This window comes from Ranitomeya imitator, chromosome 1 (genome assembly GCF_032444005.1).
Source record: "Ranitomeya imitator isolate aRanImi1 chromosome 1, aRanImi1.pri, whole genome shotgun sequence".
NCBI classification, from domain to species: Eukaryota; Metazoa; Chordata; class Amphibia; order Anura; family Dendrobatidae; genus Ranitomeya; species Ranitomeya imitator.
The window spans coordinates 361,854,359-361,866,377 of record NC_091282.1 but is presented as its reverse complement, the minus strand read 5'-3'; the positions used below and the strand labels follow the sequence as shown (position 1 = coordinate 361,866,377).

The 12,019-nt window shown below is 42.6% G+C and overlaps 1 protein-coding gene across 1 annotated transcript in view; it reads right to left on the bottom strand.

Annotated features, from left to right (window-relative positions):
• Positions 1–6,037: 6,037 nt before the first annotated feature.
• The window catches only part of LOC138672809 (immunoglobulin superfamily member 1-like), a 119,128-nt gene continuing 113,146 nt past the window's right edge, over positions 6,038–12,019 (bottom strand). The window contains exons 15-16 of the mRNA XM_069761205.1: positions 10,411–10,451; positions 6,038–6,252 (exon numbers count right to left, since the gene is read on the bottom strand). Of these exons, the coding sequence (XP_069617306.1) occupies positions 6,145–6,252; positions 10,411–10,451 (149 nt within the window). The 3' untranslated portion in view covers positions 6,038–6,144. The remainder of the gene's footprint in view (positions 6,253–10,410; positions 10,452–12,019) is intronic.

Here is a 12,019-nt window from a genome sequence, read left to right as displayed (position 1 = left end):
TACTGGCAGTTCCTAATTTCCACAGCGTGCGTAGATATAGTTCACACAACTATCTCCGGTATATATTTGCTAATCTAAATGGAAGTCAATCATAGATAAATGCAGTAGGGAAATGTTCCTCCGGGAACCATCCACGAGGGAATGGATGCTCAATTGCTCATACACAAGGTCGCACTGTATGTATAGGGTCTTAATAGTTCTGCTATAGAGGGGTGCATCAGCCAATATATGTCCATATACCTCCAATTTGTTGAGCAAACACACAAATCCTTTTCCATAAGAATCTGATTAAGAAACATTATGTATGCTTTACTGTGTACCCCATCCACAGAGGCATTGCTCCCCAAGATGTAAAACTCCGTGCAGCACCCGACAGGCTATGCGATAGTATATGGAGCTAGGCTGTGTATGTGGTCCTTAAAATATCAACTTTATTTCAAAGAGCTATGGGATTGTAACAACTGCCAAAGTTGGAAGAGATTTTAGTATTTTCCTGTAGCAGAGATGTTTTCCTTCTTTATTCTGTGATCTATTCCAACTGTTCATTAAAAGAATGAGCTACAATAATTCTAAGTCCATGTTCACACATTATTATTTGTTCAGTAATGTTACCCCAGTATTTGTAATTCAAAACCAGGAGAGGAACAATCGGAGGAAAAGTATAATAGAAACATATGCACCACTTCTGTATTTATCACCCACTCTTGGTTTTGACCTACAAATACTGACCAAATACTAAATGTGTGAACGTGGCCAAAGTATTTTTCTCAAACTATATTTCAAGGTAAATCAGCAAGCCTGAAAATAAATGGAAATACTTTATATGAGAGGACATCAGGATATTTTTGAATGATATTTTTTTATGTATACAGTTGATAGTATATATCTTTGGTGTACTTTTGAAAATTGATTTAGGCGTTGCTGAATTGGAAAGCTCAGGCTGGGGCTCCAAGACAACTTAGGCCAGAGGTGTCAAACTGCATTCCTCGAGGGCTGCAAACAGGTCATGTTTTGAGGAGTTCCTTGTATTGCACAGGTGATAATTTAATCACCTACACACATAATGATTGCAGCACCTTGTGCAATGCTAAGGAAATCTTGAAAACACGCATGGTTTGCGGCCCTCGAGGAATGCAGTTTGACACCCCTGACTTAGGCCGTGACACCAGATTCACAGCCAAAGATTTCTATGCTCCTCTGCTACAGTACTTTGCCTCATAATGCAGGGGAATTGGGTCGCAACTGTGATAAACCACAAAATATCCAGCTATGTCCAACATTTTGGGGCCAAAAGTCACCTGCATAATGCTACGAAGTACAACCCCTGGCAAAAATTATGGAATCACCAGACTTGGAGGATGTTCATTCAGTTGTTTAATTGTGTAGAAAAAAAGCAGATCACAGATATGGCACAAAACTAAAGTCATTTCAAATGGCAATTTTCTGGCTTTAAGAAACAGTAAAAGAAATCAAGAACCAAAAATGTGGTAGTCAGTAATGGTTACTTTTTTTTTAACCAAGCATAGGGTAAAATTATAGAGTCACTCAATTCTGAGGAAAAAATTATGTAATCACCCTGTAAATTTTCATAACCAAAACGAACACCTGCATCAAAATAGATCTCGTTAGTCTGCATCAAAAAAGGAGTAATCACGCCTTGGAGAGCTGTTGCACCAAGTGGACTGACACGAATCATGGCTCCAACAGGAGAGATGTCAATTGAAACAAAGGAGAGGATTATCAAACTCTTAAAAGAGAGTAAATCATCATGCAATGTTGCAAAAGATGTTGGTTGTTCACAGTCAGCTGTGTCTAAAATTTGGACCAAATACAAACAACATGGGAAGGTTGTTAAAGGCAAACATACTGTTAGACCAAGGAAGACATCAAAGCGTCAATACCGGAAACTTAAAGCTGTATGTCTCCAAAACAGGAAATGCACAACAAAATAAATGAGGAACGAATGGGTGGAAACTGGAGTCAACGTCTGTGACCGAACTGTAAGAAACCGCCTAAAGGAAATGGGATTTACATAAAGAAAAGCTAAACGAAAGCCATCATTAACACCTAAACAGAAAAAAGCAAGGATACAATGGGCTAAAGAAAAGCAATTGTGGACTGTGGATGACTGGATGAAAGTCATATTCAGTGATGAATCACAAATCTGCATTGGGCAAGGTGATGATGCTGGAACTTTTGTTTGGTGCCGTTCCAATGAGATTTATAAAGATGACTGCCTGAAGAGAACATGCAAATTTCTACAGTCATTGATGATATGGGACTGCATGTCAGGTAAAGGCACTGGGGAGATGGCTGTCATTACATCTTCAATAAATGCACAAGTTTATGTTGATATTTTGGACACTTTTCTTATCCCATTAGTTGAAAGGATGTTTGGGGATGATGAAATCCTTTTTCAAGATGATAATGCACCATGCCATAGAGCAAAAACTGTGAAAACATTCATTTAAAAAGAATTGAGTGATTCCATAAATTTTCCCCTATGCTTTGTTAAAAAAGTAACCATTACCGACTACCACATTTTTTGTTCTTGATTTCTTTCAGTGTTTCTTAAAGCCAGAAAGTTGCCATTTGACTTTAGTTTTGTGCCATGTCTGTGATCTGCTTTTTTTCTACAAAATAAAACAAGTGAATGAACATCCTCCAAGGCCGGTGATTCCATAATTTTTGCCAGGGGTTGTAACAGCAACACATAGAGATCTTTGGCCCTGTTACCTGGGATGCTGCCAACATCGCAGCCTCATGGATAATCATGTGTAAGATGTTATTGATGTGATTATTAAAAAAGACACAATTATTTTCTCTTAATAATGCTTTATTGGCATTAAGGAGCAAAACAACATGTACAGTGATCTACATCTTCATGCATTAGGAGCAGAAGAACTAGAAAAATAAACGTTATAAACAAGCAAAACTGTAATGAAAGCAAAAACTGTGAGAAAACATTAACTGTGAGAAGGTTTCACAAATGACTCCTGCCTGTGTAAAAGAACCATTCAGGTATAGGTCAACTTTTATCTAGTAATAATAGGGGATTGACCTATAACTTGCATAGCCTGTTTTTACCGAAGAATGTGGCAGTAAGTAACACTAAGGCCAGGAACAACGACCACCTCATGGTCCCTCTAAGAGCAGTAGCGCCAGATACCCATGTAGGAGGCGTAGCATTTCTATCCCTGTAAATGAGTAAACCCCTTTAAATGTAAATGTATTATGCTGCTATATAATGTTGTGTAATGTAGGGCAAGTGTAGAACCTATCGTAGGACACTAGATGGGGCTCCACTTTGTACTTAGTTTGGTAGGAGGGGCTGTCTTTGATAAGTATAGTGTCTTCCTGTTTTGGAGTTAGTTAGAGCCTGGGGGCTGAACGGCTCAGGAGGGCCACAGTGCCCAGATAGTCCCATGGGCTTAAAGCCTGGGACCGCACAGGGACAGCCCCGTAACTTTAAGTGAAGTGCCCAGCCATACAGGGTCCGGACGGACAGAGGATACAGCTGAGACTGCATCGCTTTTCACGGTTCAGAACAGGAGTCAAGAAGTGGTCCTAAATTAGTACAGGGTCACAGGTTGCTCGCCATGTGGCCACTCATTGCTTTGGTTGATGCCTTTCGTACCGGTGCGAAACAGATGGAGGAACACTCAGGTGTATTGAGCTCGCACAGGTAGGACGCTGCATTATCGCAAGAGGTGGTAGGTCCCCGTAATCTACTGCAGAACGTAGAGGAAAGCGTAGGGAAAGCAAAGAATGTGAGCTGTGTGGAACCTGATGCTAATGCTGTAACTGACTGGAATGTGCTGAGAAAATCTAATACTAAAGTTCCATGTGTCTCCATCCATGTGTCTCCATCCTGCCCAGGGCAGAATAGAGACACGGGTGCAGGATGGGAGACAAGGGGCAGAATGGAGATAAGGGGCAGAATGGAGATAAGGGGACAGAATGGAGACAAGGGGCAGAATGGAGACAAGGCGGCAGGATGGGAGAATCGGGCAGAATGGAGACGGGGCAGTATGGACACGGGGCAGGATTGAAGACACGGGGCAGGATGGAGACATGGTGCAGGAACATGGGGCAGGATGGAGACAGATGGTGCATCATCATGGGGCAGGATGGAAACAGATGGGGCATCATCATGGGGCAGGATGGAGAAACATGGTGCAGGATCATGGGGCAGGATGGAGACAGATGGTGCAGAATCATGGGGCAGGATGGATACGATGGAGACAGATAGAGCAGGATCATGGGGCAAGATGGAGACTCATGGGGCAGGATGGAGACACATGGTGCAGGAATATGGGGCAGGATGGAGACAGATGGTGCAGGATCATGGGGCAGGATAGAGACAGATGGGGCAGGTTGGAGACAGATGGGGCAGGATCATGGGGCAGGATCATGGGACAGATGGGGCAGGATCATGGGACAGGTGGGGCAAGATCATGGGACAGATTAGCCAGGATGGGATATCAGATGGAGGGAGGATGGGAGAACATATGGCTGGAGCAAGGAATGAGACACATGGGGGCCAGGATGGGGGATATTATTACTGTAGTGAGGTATTTATTTTATTTTTTGAGGATAGTGCTTTAAATGGGGGAGGCGGTCCTGTTACTGTGCAGAGCAACACTGAGGCCTTTTTTTCTTCATCTGGTGTAGTTTAGAATTTGGGGGGAAAAAAGTAATGTGTTCTGCAAGCGGAGCTCTAGATAACTGTGTTATTTCCTGCAGAGACAAGCCCTGACTGGAAGAAGTAACGGTTGTCTGTGCTGGATGAAGATGAAAAGCAAAGATGTAGGACTTCTCGTACAGACGTCACTGGTGACTCAGTGTGTTACCTGTACTCTGACACTACTGTACTACAATGTGGCTCTCGACCAACTTTCATAGCAGAATGTGGCTCTCGAGGTAAGAAAGGTTGGGGACCCCTGCTCTAGAGACATACTGATAGGGAATCTAGATTGCCCCAATGAGGATAGTAATGATAAAGTCTGTAAAGCGCTGTGGAATATGTTGGCGCTATATAAGTAGCAGAAATATATAAGCAATAGAAATAAATAAAACATATACAGCATATTGTCCTCTTTTCAGACAACAGAAATATTTCACGAGAATAAAAAGTAGTAAAACAACCAATAGTCCTTTCTCTCCTCTCCAGGACAAGAGAGGTGAATCCTGAACATGGGTCCCCATGTTTTTACACATATGAAAATGTGTTTTCAAAACCAGAATATTCCTTTAAGACTCCTTCTTTATTTGGAAAAGTAAAAATAAAATTGCAATTAAATATTAAAAGATTTGTGATCACTGTATATGTTATTATAATTATACCATGGTATCAACATAGGGGAGGGAGGAGAATGTAGCTGTTATGCAAAGTATAGACTGGAAGAAATTAAAGGGGTTGTCTGGGACTGTAACATTGATGGTTAATCCTTAGGATAAGTCATCAGTTTCTGATCTGTTGGAGTGGGACACCCAGCACCCCCACCGATCAGCTGTTCCTGGAATTGCTCACCTGTCGAGCTGCACCGCACAGCTACACCAAAGGAAGCCCCCAGGGAAGGGTCCTCTCCCCTCTCTACCAGCCTGTCATTATTAGTTTGTTTCAAGTTTGATCCAATCACACTTGCACTTGGCCATACAAGTCAATGAGCGCATGGAAAACATCGCACTGCTCTCGGATGTCATCTGAGTTCAGCGTGATTTTCACGGACTGACAGAATGGAGAAGATGGAGACAGTTTTTTCTACATCTTCCACTCATCCGAGAGAATCGTACTCAAATCAAACTCTGGTCAAAGTGTGATTAGCATAATCAGTGTGATTCCCTTGGATAAGAGAAAATATGGTCGTGTGATCCTAGACTAAGGATAAACCGCCAATGTTAAAATCCTGGATAGCCCCTTTAACTGAACTGGTGCAAAGTGACAGTGGAGTCCGTGTTTCTTCTGTTGTGCACAGTCCAATTCTCATCATAACTGGTGCGCTATGGCTTTTATCAATGTAACATCATGCAATGGATGGGATTTTTCTTTAGCTTATACATTGTTAACCTTTTATTAGTAGAAAATGGGATAGTTAATAGATCTACAGAATGTATTAAACCAATATATACAGATGCAGCATATTAATTTCCTTCCAAAAGCGTTGAGGAATTCAAGGCCGACTCTCCTTCATGGACATTCTTAGACTGGAAAGTGGAGAAGTTGATGGCGTTGTCTCCAGCATCAGCCTCCTGTAATAACACAATGGAGAATTAGAGCCACGGACACAGTGACCACCGACTTTAGTTTTTTTTTCATCATATGAACCCACTATTTTTTCTTGTTTACTAGGGTTGATCGAATAGCTTCAGATAAGTCCTTACCGAATAGCTGCCTTGGCAACCCGGATACCTGGAGCGTTCCCGATAATCAGCTGCATGTGTCGCGGCTGTGTGACAGTCACAATACATGTATGGAGAGCCCAACAAACAGGCTGTCACACAGCCGCGACACATGCAGCTGATTATCGGGAGCGCTCCAGGTATCCGGGTTACCGAGGCGGCTATTCGGTAAGTGCTATAGCTATTCAATCAACCCTATTGTTTACCATACATTTCATGATAAAATGAAGGGTGTAAAAATGTAAACGTATTTGGTATTCCTCCCACACCTATTTTATTCGTTTCTTGGCTAAGTTCACACAGGGCGTTTTTGCTGCATTTTTTATGCAAATTTTCAGCTGCTTTTTACAGTACCAGCAAAGCCTATGAGATTTCAAAAATCTCATGCATATACATTGTTCATTTTATCATCAGTATTTTGAGCTTTGCATGGTTTTTGCACATAGAGCTTGACACATTTTTCAGCATTTTTTCAGTGTTTTTCACCCATTGACTTGGGTGGTGATTGGTGAAAAATTGCTGCAAAAACGCAAGTATAATTTTTTGCAGGGTTTTTGCTGCAGAAAAGTCAAGAGCGGTAGGATGTAACCTCAGTCAGCTCTGCTACATCTAGATGGCAGGATGCATGGTTGCATGATACGACCATACTGCCTGTCATCCAGCGTACCCGAACAAAGACCCCATTCATTTGAATGGGGGGCCCAAACATCCAGTGTTTGCTATGCTGTCATGTGCATGACAGCGCGGCAAACACAGTTTCTGATCGGTGGTAAAATCATCACCGCCGGTCAGACAGCAGTGGTTCCCCGGCTGTCAAAAACAGCATGAGCGCTCTGCTGTGATCGGAGGTATAAAGTTTACCTCCGGTCACTGGTGTCAGCTGTTGGAACTACCGTTCCCATCAACCAACGCCTGCTACCGCTAATAAGGTCAGTTTCACACGTCCTGATATTTCCAGAACCGGAAAAACCGGTACCGGAGATATTCATGTCCATGTGTGTACTACGCGCGGCACATGTGTGGCAACCGTGTACCACCCGTGTGCCAACTCAGTACCACACGGACGGCCGTCGGGGAAGAAGCGCTACAGTAAGCGCTGTTCTTTGGCGACTGGTGCTGAAACTGGCTCTCATCATTCTCCCCTGCTCTGCCGGCGATCGGTGTGAGCATAGGAGAATGATGTCCAAACACTGACAGCAGTTGGGGGCTTTTGGGGCTCATACCCTCATCATCCGACACCTGCTGCCGCTATATCAATGGCCCCTTACCAGCCTGAGAATAGCAGCCCCCAGCTGTGAGCTTTAGCAAGGCTGGTTGTCAAAATTATTTATTTAAATAGTTAAAAAAACAGTGTGAGGACCCCTCTATTCTTGATAGCCAACGTTGCAGAAGCTGACAGCTGAGGGTTGCCGCCCCCAGCTGTGATTTTTTTCTGGTTGGTTCAAGAAAATATGGGGGAACCCACGTTGGGTTTTTCATTCATTTATTTCCTTAGATCGCAGCCAATGGCGATCGATCATCCACACCTACTGTCACTGTTATTAGCGGCAGCAGGTGTCGAATGATGGGGGTAAGAGTCCCAAAACCCCCCACCTGCTGTCATCGCTCGGACTTTATCATAACTCTCATCATTCTCCTCTGCTCACGCTGATTGCTGGCAGAGCAGGGGAGAATGATAAGAGCGTCTTCAGCACCCGCCGCCGGGGACAGCGCTTACTGTAGCACTTCTTCCCCAGCGGCCGTCTGTGCGATACCGATGCATCACACAGATGACATCAGTGTGCAGTACGTGTTTACACGGACCCATTGACTTAAATGGGTCCGTGTGATCCGTGCAGCTGCACAAAAATGGTCATGTCTACGTTTGTGTCACTCGGACACACAGTCCATGAAAAAACAGGTATATGTGCACAGACCCATTCATTTGAATGGGTCTATGTGTGTCAGTGTCTCCGGTATGTGTGAAAACTGTCACCACACATACTAGAGACACTGACATGAGAAAGAGGCCTAACAGTGGGAGCAGGAGCGGCTGATGGGAGCATTTATCAGCCGCTCTTGCCCTGTAAATAAATAAATAAAAAAAAACCTGCGTGGGTTCCAATGTATTTTTGATAACCAGCTAGGCAAAACTCACTACTGGAGGCTGCAACCCTCAGCTTTCAGATTCAGCAAGGCTAGTTATCAAGAATAGAGGGGTCCCCATACCATATTTTTTAATTATTTAAATAAATTATTTTAAAAAACGATGTGGAGTCCCTCCCATTTTTGACAACCAGCTTTGCTAAAGCAGACAGCTGGGGGCTAGTATTCTCAGGCTGGTAAGAGGCCATTGATATTGGCCCCCCCCAGCCTAAAAATAGCAGCCCGCAGCCGCCCAGAAAAGGCATATCTATTATTATTAGCTTTGCCCGGCTCTTACCACTTGCGCTTTAGCGGTGGAAAGTGGGGTTCATATTTGTGGAGTTGATGACACATTTGTATTGTCAGGCTCTTCCCACTTGCCCTGTAGCTGTGGCAAGTGGGGTTCATATTTGTGGGGTTGATGTCACCTTTGTATTGTCAGGTAACATCAAGCCCATGGCTTAGTAATGGAGAGCCATCTATAAGACACCTATCCATTACTAATCCTATAGTTATATGGTAAATATAACAGAAAGAATAAAGTCCTTTATTTTAAATAAAACGAAACACTTTTACTTTTTTATTTAAAAATAACAAACACAGTTATACTCACCTAATGCCTAATCCCTCACCTGTCCATCCCACGCCATAATCCATGTCCAGGGAATAAACAGTTTTCAACCTGGACGATGCCAATATATGACAGTCCTGGCTGAGAACCAACGGGGAATGAGCTGCGGTGAACGCAGCATCAGTGATCAGCGGTGACATCATCGAGGTTACCGCAGATCACTGAGCCTGCGTTCCCAGCTGGGCTGAACTGCGGTGACCTCGGTGAGACCCCCGCTATCACCGTGAGAAAGTCTCACGGTGAAGAGGCGAGTTCACCGCTATAATTTCAGCTGCACATACACTGTACTAATTGTATATGTCACTGACATCTGTATGTCTATCTATTCTATGTGTATTTACTGTATGTAATCCATCTACTCTATCCTGTTGATCCTGCTGTGATTTTACTGTACTGCTGAATTGGCGGCTTTTATTATATATATATATATATATATATATATATATATAATGTTACTGACATCTTTATATGTCTACTCTATCTATTCTATTCTAACCTGTTACGTTTTGATTTTACTGTACGCAGCTGCTGAATTGCGGGCTTTTCAAAAGGCATCAGTGTTTAAAAATTGGACAGTACTCACCTGCTCCAAGTGCTGTGCTATTTTTTTCCCAGTCCTATCGTGATCTAGAGGTATGGTTCTACAGGAAGTAGTTTTATTTTCATTTTCCTCTAGGGCCAGTCAACTTAATTAGCATGCAAAGAGACACAAGTTAACCCAAAAGCGCACCAAAACATGCATTTTTGGAGCAGATTCTTTCCTGCAAAGAAATCAGGTTTTGCTGCAGTAAAAAATGCAGCAAAAATGCCCAGTGTGAACATAGCCTGAAGGTCCAGTTTATCAAAATATTCAATGAATTTACCCAGACTGTGAAATGCCAGAATTACCCTTTTTCAATCTAACAAAAGGCAACAAAAAGTAAATAAGCCATTCTATATACCCCAAAGTAGTACTACTCAAAAACTACAGCTGATCACCCCAAAAATACCCTTCATCAAAGGAAATAAGAGTTATGGTTCTCAGAAAATATCAATTTCTTGCCATTTTCCAGTACATTATATGGTAAAATAAATACTGTCATTCATCCCACATAAAAAAAACTCTTGTATGGCTTTGTAGATAGATAGAAAAAACAAGTTCTGGCCATTGGAAGAGAGGGTAATAAAAAGAAAGAATGAGTGCACCGAAACAAAAAAATTGTCATGTCGGGAAGGGTTAAACTACTGGAAAAATGAAACAAGATTGTCCTTACCTTTTCAGTGGCAATTGATAGAGATGATGGCTTTCTTGAAACTGTGACAATTAGAACAGAAAAATTTTGATAAATTTTCAGAATACGATATATTTCATTACAAGAGGCAAGTGTTGTAGAAAGATGGATGAACGCAAACAAAAACACAGGTTCACAGCTAAAATCAAAGGGGTTGCCCATGCCTGTTTAATACATTTAGCTATTATATCAGGCAAAACATTAAAATGCGATCTACTAGAAAAATGGAGCAAAAAATCCAAGCGTGGCGAAAGTGCAAAAAAAAATCGTCAGTTGTACAATTGTTTTTTGGGTTTTCTTTTTATGGCGTTCACTATGCAGTAAAAATGACCTGGCAACATGATTGGCCAGGTTAGTACAATTAGGGTGATATCACACATATATGGTTTACAGTTTGGTGGTGAAATAAATTTGTAATTTCGTAAAAATTTACAAATTTTTATTTTACAGATACAGAGATACCACTTTTTTTTTTCTTTATTTTTATTAGCAGGAATCGGGGACTTTTTTTGCTTTATTTTTTAGTCCCCTTAGGCCATGTTCACATGTGCAGTGTTTGGTCGGTATTTTACCTCAGTGTAAGCCAAAATCAGGAGTGGAGCAGTGAGAGGAAAAGTAAAATAGAAAAACGTCATCACTTCTTCCACTCCTGGTCACCCACTCCCGGTTTTGAGTTAGAAATACTTAGGCAAAAAACTCACCAAATACTCAACATGTGAACATGGCATGAGGGGACTTTTAGGGTATATGTCCACTTTCAGGATGGCCGGCGGTAAGCCCCGCCCCCTACTGGGACGCGATGATGCCGGATGTGTTCACAGCACACATCCAGGATCATCGCACCCATCGCATAGGGCGCCGTGCTATATCTTGCGGCAACGCAGCGTCGCCGCAAGATATACGGACATGCTGCGATCTGAAAAGACGCGCAGCATGTCCGGAGTCGCAGGGCCGCCGCGTGCGTGTTACCACGCATAGTGGAGACGGGATTTCATTCAATCCCCTCCACTATGCTGTAACATCTGGACGCTGCGTGTCTGACGATGCGGCTCTATGCAGCGTCAGACACGCAGCGTTTCCTGCACGTGGAAACATACCCTTAGATGCAATTGTCTGATCACTTGTACCATAAACTGCAATAGCAGAGTATTGCGGTTTATAACAAAAATCATGGTGTTCTATGAATTTTAATGTAAAAGTCTGTTTGTGTATAAGTCGGCATATATTTGTGTGTGTGTGTCTGCGTATGCATTTCTGTGTGTGTGTGTGTCTGCGTGTGCATGTCTGTGTTTACATGTGCATTTCTGTGTGTATATGTCTGAGTGTCTGCACATGCATGTCTGTGTGTGTACGTGTGCGGGTCTGCGTGTGCATTTTTGTGCGTGCATGCGTTTGTGTTTACATAAGCATTTCTGTGTATGTCTTTGAGTGTATGTGTGTGTTCGTGTATGCATTTTGTGTGTGTCTGCGTGCGTGTGTCTGTGATTACGTGTACATTTCTGCGTTTACATGTGCATGTCTCTGCGTACGTGTGCGTATCTGCCTGGATGTGCGTGTCTGTGTATGCATTTCATAGAATGATAGAGTTGGA